The 17,993-nt window shown below is 38.5% G+C and overlaps 1 protein-coding gene across 2 annotated transcripts in view; it reads left to right on the top strand.

Moving 5' to 3' along the window:
* Positions 1-17,993, top strand: part of RB1CC1 (RB1 inducible coiled-coil 1) — a 68,872-nt gene that overhangs the window by 20,890 nt on the left and 29,989 nt on the right. For both annotated transcript variants that reach the window (XM_063130715.1, XM_063130716.1), the window contains exons 9-14: positions 2,893-3,077; positions 6,478-6,664; positions 6,786-6,867; positions 8,305-8,366; positions 11,610-11,713; positions 14,498-14,624. In XM_063130715.1, coding sequence (XP_062986785.1) covers positions 2,893-3,077; positions 6,478-6,664; positions 6,786-6,867; positions 8,305-8,366; positions 11,610-11,713; positions 14,498-14,624 — 747 coding nt within the window. The remainder of the gene's footprint in view (positions 1-2,892; positions 3,078-6,477; positions 6,665-6,785; positions 6,868-8,304; positions 8,367-11,609; positions 11,714-14,497; positions 14,625-17,993) is intronic.

The following is a 17,993-nucleotide window of genomic DNA, read 5'->3' as shown; positions in this document are numbered from 1 at the left end:
TAGGTAGCAGTATTGTTTAACTATTTAGTTCAGAGGTGGGCAATCTGCGGCTCTTAGCCTAATTTCTTGCATCCCTTGATTTGTGATTGGTTTAGGCCTCTGACGAGAGCCATCTGTTCTTTCCTGCTTAGTGGACTGCTAGGGAAGGAAGACAGGGAGAGAAAAAAGGGGATAGCAGAAACGGAGAGAAAAGAAGGTAGCAGAATGAGCCGAGTGTCCCACCCACTTTTGGTTCTGGCCCTGCCCTCTGACAACTTGCGCCCCTTGACAGATTTCTCATGAGGAATGTGGCCCTCCACAGAAAAAGGGTTGCCCACCTCTGATTTACTTCCTTTGCAACAATGAGTTTGCACTGCATTGGTTTTTTTGTAAGCGAGGGTGGAGTTAAGATGGTCCTGCCTTAAGGCAGAAAGGAAGATTGGATGTAAACTCATTATGTACAACTTGTTGGCATTGATAAGGCGTTGTTCTCGTGATTTAAATTCTCCAATCCTAATTTCTAGTCTCAAGTTTTTTGCAGCCTTCTTTCATTCAAGTTTAGATTATTATTCTGAATGCTTGTTGACATCCCTTTGCAGACATCCAGTGTCCAGACTCAATATGCAGATAGCAGGGTGTGTGTCTGTGTGTACTTATGTATGAGAGAGAGAGAGATTTTAAGGTGGGTTTAGTAGTTGCAGTCCTGTTCCACCTCCTGCACGTAGAACATAATTTCTAAACAGGACAATGGAGGGGTGCTGTCTCACTCTTACCCGTCCTTGTTTAGTGATGCTGTTCTTTGGATGCTGGCTGAAGTAATTTTAGAGTATAATGTCGAGATATTAACTTAATTCAATGTAATAATTTAATAATAATAATAATAATAATAATAATAATAATAATAATAATAATAATAATAGTTACCCACCTCTCCCTCTGGATCTATGAATTTTAGTTTACTTAGTGATTGAAATAATTGGGGAAATGACATTTGAAATATCAGGCAGAGACCAATAATACACCTTTAATGAAAATACTATTTTCTATATAGAGATGCCAGTTGTGCATAGTTCAAACAGAAGAAAAATATATGTATACAGCGTATTAAGTCCTTATTGTATAATTAAATTTGTGCCTTATGGTTTGATTGATATGGTCAGTAGGTGGCAATACATCATAAGGCTACTTTTACTCAACTTGTAAATCTAATGCAAAGTGGATAAAAAGCCGGCGCCTTCTTACTTTGGTTGTGTTTTAATTGAAAATATGGTTATTTTGATTTTCTTTAAACCTCTATTTGTTTGAATGTATGAAATTACCTTATTCCTAGTCAGACCACAGAGTACTAGAGTATTATCTGTGACTCACCAATCTTGGGGACAGGAGTCATTTTAAACTTTTTGACTGGTAGTGCCAGGGTTTGAACCTGGGTCTCTGACCAAAGCTTCCTCCCTATTCAGAGGCCCATCTCCAGAACTACTGAAGGAGTGATAAATAAGAATAATTCATATGTCCAGTTAACAACCCGGTCATGTGTCAGCAGTCCGACCATTGTCAGCTGTGTCCGCAATTGACACACATCACATACGTTTTCAACAACCAGGCTGTTTGTGTTAATTAAAATAACTGTGTGAATGTCATTGTTGAAGAACATTGATCTTCAGCTTCATGCTATAAATATAAAATGATTTCAGATGTAGTTCTACATGTCTACTGTCCAGTGTGGATGAGTAAATTTTGAGGGAAATACTTTTCGGTGGTGGCTCCCAAGTGATGGAATGCTATCTCTCAGACACAATTTGCTGCCTTCTTTGCTAGCTTTTTGGCATCAGGTGAAGACAATTTTATTTTCCTGAGCTTTAAATTGACAATTTTATTCTCGCTGTTTTTATTGTGGGCCTGTGGATTTTTTTTTATTGTTAACTACCTTGGAAGCCTTTAGTGAGAAATGTAATTAATCAATTCTACTCTGTATAGATAAATGCTTTTTATGGCATTCAGACTTATTCATTATATGCATGCAAGTCGCTTTTCTAAAATACATTATTCAAAACAACTTAATAAAAACAAATGCTTGAAGTAAAAAGTACAATTCAAATACATGCAATAATAATTTGCTAAAACAGATTAAAGTCCTTTAAAGAGCAAGGAAAACACATGTAAATATATCTTTTTTGGTTTGTATGAGGTGATAGTATTCTTCATTAGCAATTGGCTGATTTTAATATCTTGGTTATACTGTTATTAGTTTTAATAAACCAGGCTTTTACTCAAGGTGCAGTTGTTTATTCTCATTTAACTGGAAGTAACCATGTTGAACCTAATGAGACTTATTTCTGAGTAGACAAGTATAGGATTCTTTTGAATTTGTGGTTTGCACAACATTTGTCCATTTTGCATGGAGCATTGTCCTTGTTTTGAGTGTGTGAAGCAGCTACAACATGACATTTAACAAGGTATTCATGTGACAAAGTTTGAAAGTGCCTAATTTAGATAGATTTTTATTTTTGCATACATATGACTACTAGTTTGCAGTCTCTTTTTGTCTATTTAGTCTCTGGTGGGAGGTGGAGGAGTTGAGTGCAGTAGCAGAGCTGAGGAGGAGGAGGAAATCCTAGGGGGTCTACCGTGCATATCTAGGGGTCCTGGTAGGTGTCTGTGCCCATGACTGTTGGGTGCTGGCCCCCAGTCTATTGGCATGCATTACTATATATACCGTAGAGTATCTAATTTTATATTTGAGAGCATAAAGAATTTATACTGGTTTTCTTGCTATTTGGAGACGGCCAGGTCTGAGCTGTAGGAGATCAATTAAGATTACCATAAGATCTGTGCGTAGTGATTTCATTTGATAGGAAATATTTGTTTTTATGTTGACATACCTGTGAACTTTAAAATTCTTTTTTCTCATAGGGATTTTTGGCTAATCAGAAGAGAGCAGAGAACTTGAAGGATCCTTCTGTATTACCTGATTTGTGTTTGAGTCATGCAAATCAGTTGATGATTATGTTAACTAACCACAGGAAACTTTTAGATATTAAACAGAAATGTACTACTGCCAAACAAGAACTTGCAAATAACCTACAAGTCCGACTGAAGTAAGTGATGCTCCTGAGATGCTTTATTCCCCCCGCAACATGTTTCTTGTAATTTTTGTAACTTTGTCATGCATTCAGAACTGCTAAAATAATTCACTCAGTGTTATGCCTCAGATGTTTCTATGCATTCTTGGATGGGGTTGTACAGAGGACGTGTGAGTCTTCTTTTTCACGTCCCATCACTTTAGTCTCAAGTGTTTCCTGCAAAATCCAGGAAGGAGAACTTCCTTCTTAATTATATTTAGGAAGTCGGTAGGATTGTGTTTCTCTCTGTTGTAATATCTGTTCTTGGTGAGGCACCAACACAAATAGGAAACAACTCAATACAAAAAGTTACATCTGCATGTGAGGTTTGGGTGTGGTTTCTACGGCGGGGGGTGGGTGGGGGTTGCTTCTTCAGAAAAGGTGGATTAGGAACAGTTTTCAGAGTACCGAAGTGGTTTTATTTGTGTCCCTCATGGAGTGTTCATCTTACCACTAACCTGCAACAGGCTCTTTTGACTTTCTCCTCTGCTAACTCATTTTGGCCAATATGTGAAGTTACTTTGAAATTGTAGTATATTACCACACTGTAAACTATTCATGTGTAGGGCTGCTCCACATCAAGTTTTTTACTGCCAAAGTAGACAAATATGGGAGCCAAATATGTTTATTCATGTGACAATCATGTTTACATATAAAGTAGTCTGATAGAGTGGGAGTGGAGTTTGACTAAGCAGAGGAAAATGTCAAAGGAGCCCTTTGTTGCAGGTTGATGTTAAGAGAAATGCCCTTGAAGAAGGAAGTTTGTTCTGAAACATATTTGGCATGGAGAAATGATTGTGTTACTCTGAGAACAGTTTCCCTTTTGTCTGCCCCCCCTCCCCGAATTCAGTGCCACTGCTCTCACCCCATCCTGCCCCTCTTTGTTAGTTGACCATCAGATCAGCCAAGCACTGATCAGGGGATGAAAGGCTTGAGAATTCGTCTTACGTCTGTTTTACTGCCCCTGGTTTTGTCAGTTTGAGGTCCTTGGCCTTAGCTTAGGTATAAAATGACTGCAGAATTGGGAGCAGAGACCTTAGGCCAATATTCCTCAGATCTGTTTGCCACAATCACATAACCATCAGTCACTGTCCGTGGCCTATGTTGTCCAGGGTTTTTTAAAGGTATGTTGTGTGTGTAAACAAGCAATCGCTCTCGCTGTTCACACTCTTTCGTTAGAAAGAAAATTGAAATGACAACTTCTAGCACTAGGTCATTTTGAGAGTCATGTTTTTAGACTTTTACCAGAAGGATATTTACTTGGCACGTGGCAGAAGACAGAAGAACTGTGTTTAGTCTTACTTTCTTAATCTCAGGGTTCATTTTTTAAAATTCACAGAAGCAGAATAAATTATGCAGAATAAGCAAATATAGATTTGTGGTGGTGATCCCTGCTGTATAGAACTCTTTCCCATGAGCTATAAAGCTGCTTCCATTCGTTGTTCTTGCGAGTTTTAAAAGTTTACTTGTTTCTTTTGGTTTTTAATTTAAAGGTTTTATTATATATGTTGTTCTAGTTACTGTTTCAGTTTTAAATTGGTTTTAAAATAAATTTATAATTGCATCAACTTCTAATACTGATAGGGCAGTTTCCCATATTGTCACTGTGCTCCCACTCATCCTGTTGCACCAGCAAGTTCCACAGTTAGGGCTACAGGAAGCTAGCACTCCCTAATTGAATTCTGGAAACAAGTCAAAATGCTGGTTTCTAGAACAGGCAGGTCAGTGGAGCTCCCTTCTCAAGCTGTGCTGATTGCTTTAGGAACTGGTAGGTTCCCCTTGTGCTAGCAGTAGGTTCTGCTGGTGTGCAGGCAGCATTAAGTACTGTCCATAGAACTGTGTGTTTTGTATTATAAACCATTTCTGTAAGCCACTGCAGTCTTTAAAGGCAGCCGAGGAATGCATTCATACTATAAAACAAATAAGTTAATTAAAATACAATAAATAACTTTATACAGCTATTCCCTACAGCAAATTTTTAGTTTAGTTATATCTTCGGCCAATAATTGAAATAAACGTAACCATCTAGCGATCATTATTGGGTAGTATGCAATGCAACACTACCTCTAATGTAAGCTATTTTGCGTTAGCGTAAGGGACCTCTAGCACACAGCCAAGAGTGTTAGCTGGTGCAATGGGGTTCCCCACAAAACTTATTGTGCCACTTAATGCAATTGGAGGATATTAACAATTATAGGCCGATGGCTAACATCCCTTTCCTGGGCAAAGTGCTTGAGCGGGTGGTTGCAGGACAACTCCAGGCACTCTTGAATGAAACATATTATCTAGACCATTTCAATCAGGCTTCAGACCTGGTTTTGGAACAGAAACTGCCTTGGTCGGCCTGTGGGATGACCTTTGCTGGGAGAGGGTCAGGGAGAGTGCGACCCTGTTGATTCTCTTGGACCTCTCAGTGGTTTTTGATACCATCGACCATGGTATCATTCTGGATGGGTTGGCTGGGCTGGAAGTTGGAGGCACTGTATTGCAGTGGTTCCGTTCCTTCTTGGATGGCCGACTCCAGAAGGTGGTGCTTGGGGGATTATTGCTTGGCATCTAGGCCATGGGGTTCCACAGGGCTCTATTTTATTCTCTGTGATATTCAACATCTACATGAAACCGCTGGGAGAGGTTATCTGGAGATGTGGGTTGAGGTGTCATCAATATGTGGATGACACCAGCTCTACCTCTCCTTTTCATAAAACCCAGGTGAGGCAGTGGCTGTTCCGAAACACTGCCTGAGCACGGTAATGGACTGGATGAGGGCCAACAAACTGAAACTCAGTCCAGACGTGACGGAGGTACTGTTAACGGGTGGTTCTGTCCAGCTGGTGATGTTTACCCTGTTCTGGGGTGGGTTTTTTGCACTTTGGGGGTGCTCCTGAATCCAGAACTTTCACTTCAGGCGTAGGTGGACTCAGTTTTACTCTGGTTGTACTTTTATATATTATTTTATTGTGTTTTTATACTATTGTTTGTTTTATACTTTGATGCTAACCTGCTCTACTAGTCTGATGGTTTTAACTTTTGTGAACTACCCAGAGAGCTTCAGCTATTGGGTGGTATAAAAATGCAATAAATAATTGCCTTATACTAGTACAGGGTTGGGCAACCTTTGGCCTTCCATATGTTTTGGCCTACAGCTACTGTCAGCCCTAGCCAGCAGAGCCAATGGTGAGACGTGATGGGAGTTGTAGGCTAAAACATCGAGAGGGCCACAAGTTGCCCAACCCTGCAGTATGCAACATAATTGACATTAGTGCTCATGTTGCACTAAGCTGAGAAAAGTGAGTTTTCAGGTTGAAATATTCAGTAGACAACTTTTTCTTATTTGATATGAGTTCTGTATGTTACAGTTCAATTTTATGCTCCATAGATGGTGCTGCTTTGTAATGCTTCACGCTGATCAGGATGGAGAGAAACTACAGGCTTTGCTTCGTCTTGTAACAGAGCTGCTAGAGAGAGTGAAGATTGTAGAGAAACTTAGCAATGTCCCTCAGATGTACTGTTTGGCTGTTGTTGAAGTTGTAAGGAGAAAAATGTTTGTAAAACACTACAGGGAGGTAAGTGACTTGAGTAGATAATTTAAACTTCAAACCTTTGAATAACTAAAGGAGATGTCATGGCCTCTGTGTATATGTGCATATATGTATATATTTAACATAAATATGTTTTTTCTTATAGTGGGCTGGTGCTTTAATAAAAGATGGGAAACATCTTTATGATGCAGAGAAGGCCAAAAGAGAATCTTTTGGGAAATTATTTAGTAAGTATTTAGTAAGTTTCAGGGGCGCACACAAAAATGTAACATTCGCACTAACAACACTTCTGCCCTTGAATGAAGACTAATTTATACGTTACGCCTACCACATGGAGGCTGCTTTAAATTGTAGCATGTGGTGACTATTTACTCACATTGAACCACTGGAGTGCAGTGGCTACTCAAGCAAACTAGATGTCCCAGTATCAGCCACATTTTTTCATATATCTGCTCTTAATCATGCATAATCATATACTTGAAAAAGGTGGGTAGGAATATGTAGGAACCATTTCTTCTCCCTTGCTGGACCTCCGATGGTGCCATTGCCCAGGGCACTTTTCTCCCAACTTTTACCTCACTTCATTTATTATAATTAAGCTAGGAGAAAGGTGCATGGTGTAGCAGAGCAGTGGAAGGCAAAAGTGGGTGGGTGTGCTGGGGGATGGCTGGATGGTTCGTCTGTTTTTATTTTTAAAAAAGTTGCCCCTACTTTATCAGACTACTTTATATGAACAGCACTATCACATGAATAAACACATTTGGCTCCCAGTCGTGTCTACTTTGGTTTCATAGATTAGGCAATTTTCGCTGTGCCACAGTCATGGAGCTTTGCACATGGATATCTTACAGTGACTGGGTCAAGATGAGCTTCAGTGCCCGTGGGTGCCAAGTTAAATATGCAACCTCCACTCAGGAATTGTCTTGTTGCGCAAACCTGGCAACAGTGGGTTAAACAATCCTCTATAACCCTAAAACAGATCATGGATTATGTGAGGGTTGTTTCACCAGGTTCCCATGACGTGATAACCCCCACGCGGGGGTTGCATACTGTATGCAAAGTGTATATTCACATGCTGCAGCCTGTTGTGTCATGCAAACAGCTCCAATTTGTAACAGCAACTGCAGAGTGCAATTTCAAATCAGATATTGGCTGTGTAAGCAGGCTCCTAATTTAAAGTTTTACTTAGTTATTTTTTCTACATTTTAGGGTTCATTATGTTTTAAGTACATATACTGACATCTGTTTAATGTTTATGAGAGTTTAAATAAGAATTATAACATCAAATATTTTCTTGAAACTTATTGGAAAAGGCAAGAAGGAGACCTCTAAGTGTGTAAGAAAAACATTGGGCTTGAGGGCACTATGAATGTAAACAAAATGCAGCTATATTGCAAGGTATTGGTGTAGATTTTAATAATGAAGTAAATGAATAGATTTTACACTGCTTACATGCATAGCGCTCTTGAGTGTAAAATGTATTAGCCTCTTTTTCCTGCATTTGGTGCCTTTTCACTTTTCTTCTTTGAGAATCTATTCAACTGGTAAATGAGATCTGAAGAGAATATAATTCCACATGTGAATGGCCATTGTGTCACACTTTTATATTATTAGAGGGTCTTGCAGAAATGGTTTAAAGAAGTAACATACATTTCATTGCACAGGGAAATCTTTTCTAAGAAATCGTTTGTTCAGGGGACTTGATGCCTGGCCTCCATCCTTTTGTGTGAGTATTTTATGTTCATTTTTAATGAAGACATCTAATGAGTACATAGTATGATGTAAATCTAGGAAGAAACCCATAGCTACTCTTAGTATTGACAAACTTCTATTAAAGGGGTATTTTGGTTCTTTGTGCCATAGAATTATTGCTTTGTCTTCTAGGGCAAATTGTGATCATATTAATATAAAAGACAGAGAAATACTTCAGCTGATCTGTTTATCCTGGGTCACCTCCTCTGTTCACATTTTTAATTAAATCTGTAGATAGATCATTCAGACTTGTGAATTGCTATTTACTTTGCTGTTGCAAAAAAAAAAAAAAACCTTGAAAATAACCAGACAAAAAAACTTTACATAACTTGGTTCTTGCTTCCTTAGGAATACCTGGTCAAGCAAAAATATTTGTGTTCAAGCAGAATTTGATAATCCTGCTCTCCACAGCGAGAGAGGAGCCAGGCTATGGCAAGCAAAATGAGCCCTAGACTTCCTCTGAACCTGGAGCTAAATAGTAATGAGGAACCGTTTCTGAGACCCAAAGTTCAGCTGAAGCTTCAGATTTGTTTTAGCTCGGCATTTGTTTTAGCTCAAAGCTGTAATACGCTTGGAGGTATGTGGGTGCCCAAGGGACATTCTGAGGTTGGAGTGCCTGCCGGGTGTGCAGACTCAGCTGTCTTCCACTTACTGATATAGGGAAATAGAAAATATCACAATGGTCTTGTTCTGAAACATATAACTGAAGGTTAAAGTGTCGAATTAACCTTGTGCTTCCACACTGGCTGTTATGCCAGTGGTATAAATAAAGATCAATGAAGTTAAACAAATGTAAGAATAGCAGCAGAAATGAGAGCAAATGCAACAGTGCAGGCAGTCTTCCCTCCCTAGTGGCAGGGTGTCTAGGGTAGTCAACCCTGCGCAGTCAGACTTAAATGGGAGTGTTACAAGTTTTGACACCCATTTCAGAGAAGTGCCATTATAACAGCACAGGGCATAGGAATGAGCCTGAGTGAGCTTAGGGTTCAAGCTGAGCCCTGGTCTTCTCTACTGTGCCTTCATGCTGCACAACTGCTGGTGGCCTGCTGGTGTGGCAGTTCTGTTAGCCTAATTGTGCACTGCAACAGTATAAAGGGATTTTTAAATGGTTCTATGTCCGCCTAGCAGGAGTAAGTCAGGGATTGGATCCCATTATAAGGGTCTGATGAGAAGAGCTTTTTTGAGTCAGGGGCGTTATCTCGACCAGTTCCTGTCTTTCTCACAGCAGCCAGCCAGATGCTTATGAGAAGTCCACAAGCAGTGCATAAAAGCAACTGCCATATTGCATTACTTATCCTAGCAAATGGTATTTAGAGGCATGTTGCCTCCAAAGATTTCATTTAACTTGATAGGGATATTTTTTCATGAATTTGGCTTATTCTTTTTAAAGTCCTCTAAAACAATTCTATTATCTCAATTTATGGCATAAGTTAATGATGTGTTGTGTGAAGATGTGCTTTCTTTTGACTGTCCTAAATCTGTTGTAAATCAGTATAATATAGTGAGAACAGGAGAAAAATGATTCCCCATACTATTCATTTTCTAGTCTTTTTATATAAAAACTAAAATCATAAAAGCAAACAGGAAAATCAACAAAACAATAAGAGCTTTTAATATAATGATAAATGTTACCTTGAAACATACTGTTCCATAACATAATAAAAACTGGCCACTTCTTAACAAATTTGTTTTCTGAAAGGCAGCTTTTGAGAAAAAAATATTTTAATTGTTAAAGTGATATTCCAGATTTTTAAAAAATGAGGTGCAGGCAGTTTGTGACCCTTCAAATGTGTTGTCCTACAGCTCACACTAGCCTTAGCCAGCATAGCCAATGGCAAAGGATGAGGGGCGTTGTAGGCCAAAACATCTGGAGGGTCACAAGTTGCCAGCTGTGTTTCAAATGCAGGTGTTTGTGGCAGTTAATAAACTTATTACTAGATCCATTATATCAACATCTTTTTTTCAAACAATGCAGCACATTCTTTTTAGATTTTGGATCGAGTATTCTCCAGTATTGGAAATCAATTTGAGTATGTTTTTCCAAAATGTTTGTATAACCATGAAGAAACAGAATATCTATATACAATCCACTTGTGGCACTGAGCACATCTAACATTTATCCAGTAAATTGTCGTAAATGCATTGCACTTTTATAAGGAGTTAAATACTATTGATTTATTTTAAAGAAACCTACCTTCAAGTCAGCTGCAGTCATTGTAGGAACATGCAATTTGTAACTTTTTTTTAAAAAAAAAACCACTATATTGTGTCCCCTCTCTTCTCCCCGCTTTTGTGTTGCAATCCTGCAGCCACTTTCTAGGACATTCGCCCCCATTCAACTCAGCGGAATTTACTTCTGCATAGGTGTGACTAGGATTGTGCTGCCATCTGTTTTTGTTTCCCTGTAAATTAAAAGGCCACAGATGTGTTAGTCTTTCCTCATAGGGAACTTGTTAGCCCATTTTGGTTTCCCCTTTCTGCAAAGTCCACAGCTCTACAATATACTGTTCAAGATGGGGCAGCAAGAACTGTATACAGTGATGGCTATGCTAAGAATTCTCTAAAATGAATTATGATAGTCATTGTTTTATATTCCACCTTTAATGTGGGATTTTCTGCTGTGCACTGTCAGCTTTTATTAAACTCACCACCATGACCCAAAGATTTCTTTCCCAGATAGAGCAGTTCAGATCCAATCAGAGTACTTGCGGTTACTACGTTTTCCCTTGGTGTGCATCGTTTTACACTTAAATGGATCATATTCTGTGTTAAAATATTTTTCTTGTGACTTGACTTGATCTCATCTTAATTGCATCAGTGTTGATAGCATCTAGGTTGGGTCTCATCACTTTGTGAACTCTCACAGAAAATATTTCTGATGTAGTTTTTCAGTGCTCCTCTTGAACATTTTATGATAATAGCTTGAACAGTATGATATAACATTGTAGAGAAATCTTTAGTAGAGTTAATACCTTAATCTTCATTTTTCAGTCTGGTTTTTGCCTACAATTCCTTGCATCATAACTGATGATGAATCCTGAGAATGAAAACACAATAAAGATGAAAGTATATTTTTAAACATGGAATATTATACTACTATATGAAACATAATTTCCAGTTAAAGCAATCTATTAAACTGTATAACTAATATTTATACTTTAAATGTTCAATCATTTACCTGTTTATGATATTCATATATAATTTGTTTTACATACAGACCCGAAAACCTCGCAGGTTTGATGGTGAACTTCCTGATATCTCATTATCTGACCTGCAATTCCTGCAGTCATTTTGTCCTTCAGAAGTACAACCATTACTCAGGTAAAATTAATTCCATCATATGGGGCAGGCAGAAGGTAGATCAGGATCTATTGGTAGATCCCTGAGTGATTTCTAGTTGATTAGCCAGGGTTTCGGGTTCCCACTACATAAATGATAGCATGTAAAATTGTGGAATAGTGGGTCAGAGAAAAAAGTACATGATTTGAGTCGGCTGTCCTTGTGCTAATTGCTTAGAGTCTCAGTATTCATCACCTGTACACTTTTAAATTGCTTAGATTTAAGCTGTCTTCTGTTGACAGAAGAGTTCTACTCTTAGAAGCTGCCTCTGATTGGTGCCTCAGGGACCCCCCATTTCTTCCCCCCTGCCCACACCAGTACATCACCCCGTACACACAGCTCACCTCATTCAGCAGGAACCCGGATGCTCTGTGTAGCATTTTCAAAGGGATGGAGGAGGTGCTGTTGGGAGGAGTGGGCAACATTTGCTTTTATCAGCCCTGTTGCACAAACTAAATCTGGGTCCAAGCAAGTCTTTGTGCAGCTCTGCTGGCCCAGTTTTAGAGTTTTCTGTTAGAATTCTTGATGTGTTTAAAGAAGAGGCATATTGGATCAGACTAAGGTCCATCTAGTTCACGCAGTGGCCAACCAGCGCCCAAAAGAAAACCCACAAGTAGGACATGAATGCAACAGCACCCTTCCTCTCGTGTTCAGAGAAAGAAAGCAGCTGTAACCAACTGACAAGACACATTACAGCTGCACCTTCTGTTGGAGCTGACTTTTGACACTAATACATAGATCTAGCTGTGAACATCAGAATATAAGGAGAGTGGTGCTGGTTCAAACCAAAGGCCTGTGTAGTTCAGCATTCTGTTCCCACAGTGGCCATCAAAACCTATGGGAAACCCAAAACCGGATTCAAGTGCAGTAACACCGTCTTGCCTGTTGTATTGGGATGGATACTGCTTCTGATACTGGAGGACAAAATGGAAAAAAAGGACTGTGTAAGCTGCCTTGAATTCTGCCATGCGAAGAAGAAAAAAGGTGGAATATAAATAAAATAATAAAAAATAGCCACCATGAGAAGTACCATTTATAGTCTTACCTTCCATGAAATTGTCTAATCCCCTGTTAAAGCATTTCACATTGGTGGCATCTTTTGATATCAAAATCCATAGTTTTGTGGTGTACCATGAGAAGGAGTACTTCCTTTTATCTGTTCTGAATCTCCCACCATTCAGCTTCATGGCATGACCCTGGAAAACAAGCTATAATTCCAGCTGCTATTGGAGCAGATGAATGGGACCTGAGTCAGTAATGCATAGATGTAATTATACCCTGCAGTTGCTTGTCTATGTTTAAGACAGCCTTGGTACTTAGAGTCTACTTTACAGTACATAGCATTTCCTTTGGTCCTGGTATCTAGCCTACATCCCAATACCTAGTGTTACTTGACACTGATGGTCTTGGCAGTCATTCCATGCCTCATGTTCTGGTGATCTTTTTTTATCAACAGTTCCTGTACTCTGCTCCAGGTGTGGTATTTAGTGCATTTTCTTGCTATTGGCAGATTTGGAACCCAGGTCGATTCTTGCTACTTCATGTTCTCTAATTTTATGGATTAAGTACCTAGTATTTTTCCATTATATTGACTGCATGGTTTCCTAGCCTGTACTTTGGTCCTAGTGTTACTTGATGTTGTTGGTATCTAGAGCAGTTTTTGTACATAGCCCAATCCTTGCTTCATGGCACATATGTTTGTGATTCAGTTGCAAATACATGTATGTGGAGTTAATCTTGGTATCTCAATAATCTTCAGTTGTGGTACCAGTCACATAGTCTATGGACTTGTGTTTTGCTACAGATGCTCTGTAGTCTTGCAGTTCTTGTGCCTAGTGCTTGCATACAGTTAGTCTTGGAGCCTGGTCAGCTCTCTATACCTGGCACGTTTTAGGGCTGTGTAGATGGACCCATGATCCAGGTATTTAGCCTGGGTACTGGTATCTAGCACACCAATTTAGGTATTTTTTGGGACAGCCAGTAAACTTGGTACTTGGCTAAGCTGGACTGTACTACTCCTGGTATTAAGATTTGGTAACCATGCTGTAAGTAGACTAAGCCATGGTTGTTTTCTGTGACCAACCTTTCACATTATCTTTACGACCTTTGTGCAGTCATTACCCTGATGCTTTTGGCTTCATTTTTTCATCCTGAATTGGTTCTAGCTTTTGGTATTTTTTTTATAATGTCTACGAATTCACCTATGATTTCATATGCCTGGCATATCTTGCTCTAATGGTGAATTAAATTCTACCAATTGAGTTTGACTTGTTTTGGGGGCATGGCTGCAAGAGATTGAGGAACTTTTTTTCTTAACATCTATCCCTAATTTTCTTTGGATTGGAACTATTTGCCAGTGACTGAAGATGCACTCTGGGAGTGTATACCTACATATTATCGCTGGACTAGCTTTCTATGAACAGTGGATCTATTCTTCCCAGTATGTCACCTTGGCTCCATATACGTTTCATATGTTATAAGCCTTCATCCTTTCTCAGCTTGCTTTGACCATCTTACCCTGAGTTAGAAATAGAGCCTTCCCTCTTCCCACACAACCACTTTCACACCCTGATTTAGCTGCTTCTGAAGGTCAAGGAACTTAAGAGTAGCATCTGTGTTAGTGCAAGGGCCAGTTTGGAAACTGCTGTAAGTGTATACAGGAGGTACTTCAAGTCTAAGGCTTAGCAAATAAGTGTTCTTAAATATAACCTAAATGTCATTTGTTCTCTAATAAATGTAACCCATTTAATATTTTGTATTTTTAAGGGTCCCCATACTTTGTGATTTCGAACCTCTCCACCAGCATGTACTTGCTCTACATAACCTGGTCAAAGCAGCACAAAGTTTGGATGAAATGTCACAAACCATTACAGATCTGCTGAACGAACAAAAGGTATCCTTGGGATATGCATGCGACTGTATAGAAGGGTAAAACATAACATGCCCAACCTAAGCACAATTATTTGGCATAAACTTAATTGTGAGGTGAAATCAGTGTGGACTACTTTTAAGAAATGTATTTTGGATTGAGAGGCTAAATTCTTCTTCTTTTTGTTCCTCTTAATTTCCTGATGTTATTTTTTGTCTGATGTAGACCTACGCCACAATCCTGAGAGCAGCGTCTAATAATGATCGTAATATAATAGGAATAATAATATATTATTATTAGGCACTGAACTCATAATATGATGAAGGTCTTTGGTAATAAAGAATATCTTCCCCAGAGGGTAGACCATACTGAATTCATGATCCATTGTTAGCAAGGAACTTTTAGAGTAATATTTACTCTTGGTTTTGTCATTTCCACTTCAGATTATGCATATTTCCTGAAGCCTTTAAATTGCTTTTAAGGATTGATTCTTAAATTTGTTTTGGATCCAAAGACTCTCTGTACAAGCAGGAAGTGAGTGTGTACTGGTGAAGTTGTGTTTTGCTACACCAAACACCACCCTGGGTTGCATCTCTGCTTCAGATCACCATTCCTGTGAGGTGCTTTTTACCTCATCAGTTTCATGTGATGATCTATTTGAATGATCCCTCAAGTGAGGAAAAGCAATATTCATCATGTCAGGAATTTTTTTGGAATAGCATTCATCCTGAATATGGCAAATACGCACTGTTGTATTTGAATAAACCTTGTCAGAACAACAGTGTAAGGGGAGATGTTCACCAAAAACTCAGTGTGGGAGAATGTGCCATGATTTGTAGACAGTTACACACACATACACAACCCCGTTGTGTTGATAATAGCCATAATAAAAATGGTAAAAGCACTTAAGCATCAAATATAATGAAAGCAGAATTTTAGTGGCTTTTTAAAATAGTGGGCTGAATCACACATTTCATCCGCAACCTTTTTTAAAAAAAACTCCAATCTCTGTTTTTGGTACTGCTATTTCGTGGTGGTAGGTTGATGGATTATGATGGGAAGAGTGCCTGACTGACAGCTGCTATTTATCTGTGATAAGTTGTTTTCATGTTCTTAGTTTATTAAAGGTAACATTCTGACAATAACTATGCAGCAGCATGACATTCAAATTGTCACAAAGTATACATACTGTATGCAACTATTTATGCACTGATTTTATAATTTCTGATTGTGCTCTAGAGGCTAGTGCAAGGCAGGCAACATGGCCACCCAGATGCTTTGACTTACAACTTCCGTCAGCCCTAGCCAGCATAGCCAATGGTGAGGGATGATGGGAGTTGTAGGCGAAAACATATGAAGGGAGACATGTTGCTCACCCCAGTCTAGAGCATTGTTGTTTATTCGTTCAGTCGCTTCCGACTCTTTGTGACTTCATGGACCAGCCCACACCAGAGCTTTCTGTTGGCCGTCGCCACCCCTAGCTCCCCCAAGGTCAAGTCCGTCACCTCCAGAATATCATCCATCCATCTTGCCCTTGGTCGACCCCTCTTCCTTTTGCCTTCCACTTTCCCTATCATCAGCATCTTCTCCTGGGTATCCTGTCTTCTCATTATGTGTCCAAAGTACTTCAGTTTTGCCTTTAATATCATTCCCTCAAGTGAGCAGTCTGGCTTTATTTCCTGGAGTATGGACTGGTTTGATCTTTTTGCAGTCCAAGGCACTCTCAGAATTTTCCTCTAACACCACAGTTCAAAAGCATAAAAATCAGATATCGATCTAGTCCTAAAGTCTTTCAATAATGGAAATTCCAATACAGTCATAGATCAACAGCTAACTATAACCACCTTTAAAACACTTGAATTTCTTGTTGTGTCTTGTATACCTTTGTCAAATATATGGGCAAACACCTTAAAGTCAGAAGCAATTACTTTTTAAATAGCTCAATTAACTATGCCCTAAATCTTCCTGTTATATATTTTTTCCAAATTCTGAATCTCCTTTGTCTTATTCATGTTTTCATACTGTTTTAGATTGAACAGAAACTTAATAGACATATTGGAGTACTGAGCTAAGAGATGTGTTTTCTCTGTATTATAGTTTGTAATGCTTTTAATATTGGAATATTAAAGTAGCCAAGACAGGGGTGGGCAACTTTTAATTATGAACTTCCCAGAGAGCCTTGGCTATTGGGCAGTATAAAAATGTAATAAAATAAATAAATAAACTTGCCTTCCAGATGTTTGGGCCTATAGCTCCCATTAGCTTTAGCCAGTATAACCATTGGTGAGGGATGATGGGAGTTGTAGGCCAAAGCATCTGGAGGGCCACAATTTGCTTATTCCTTCATCACAATAGTTGAAGTGTGGTGTTTAGCATATTCTGACTTCATCCCCAAGAATTTCAGGTCTACCAAATATTAAACATACTTAAGTGTCAGTTCCATATTTCTAAAAGCATATGTTGTGAATTCACTTGCTTGTCACATCATCAGGGGTCCTTTGACTATTTTTATAGCATCTTTGGCAGATGTAACATATGGAGAGACTTAAATCCAGGGGAAACTCTTAAAACATTTTGCCTTAGGAGTCTTGTAGGATTTCCTATGTTCATAATTATGCTTCTAAGAAGGAGTTTTTCTTTCTTTCTTGGACACTTACTGTAGGTATTGATTGAGAAGCATCAAATCATGCATCAGCTCTTTTCTAACAAATGTATTTATTTGTTAGAAAATAACAAATTTTCAAATTTTCAAAATAACAAATAACACACAGGATTGTAGTCTAATAACTTGATTCAGATATATATGAGCTGGTAAACTTACCCTGACCCTTAGCTTGCATCATGTATTGTGATATGTTGATGTAGATACCCATAGTACCACTCTAAGCACTTGGTTGCTTAATGCTACAAGCCTTAATCAGCCTTCTGGAGTGTGTGTTTTAAGTAGTTATAAATAAAAAAGAAATACTATAGGGAAGTCAATTTCTTTCTTAGTCATTTTTTAAAAACTTCTGAATTTAGTCTTTCTACCCTGTTTTGTTTGCCATCACGGTCTAAAGCCTGAATCAACAATTATTTTTATTATTTTATTTTGCTTTTATGTTAACTTAAGGATATATGGTTTAGTCAAGATCAAGGAAAAAATAGCACAGTTTGATCATGACTAGATTTCATGCTTATCTTTGTGCTATGAGACTTGATTTATTAAATAAAATTGTACTTCTCTAAATGCATGGGTACTGACACAATATACTAATTCTTAATGCTGCAATTTATCTTGAAAACCCTGCTATATGCACTAGTTGCAATCAGTTTATGACATAATTTTCTAGTTGTTTAAATCAGCTTGACTTACTAAGTAAAGTGCTTTCAAATAAGGTTTTGTTGGCATGC

Source organism: Elgaria multicarinata, chromosome 7 (assembly GCF_023053635.1).
Source record: "Elgaria multicarinata webbii isolate HBS135686 ecotype San Diego chromosome 7, rElgMul1.1.pri, whole genome shotgun sequence".
NCBI lineage: Eukaryota > Metazoa > Chordata > Lepidosauria > Squamata > Anguidae > Elgaria > Elgaria multicarinata.
This window is presented reverse-complemented; position numbering and strand designations above follow the sequence as displayed.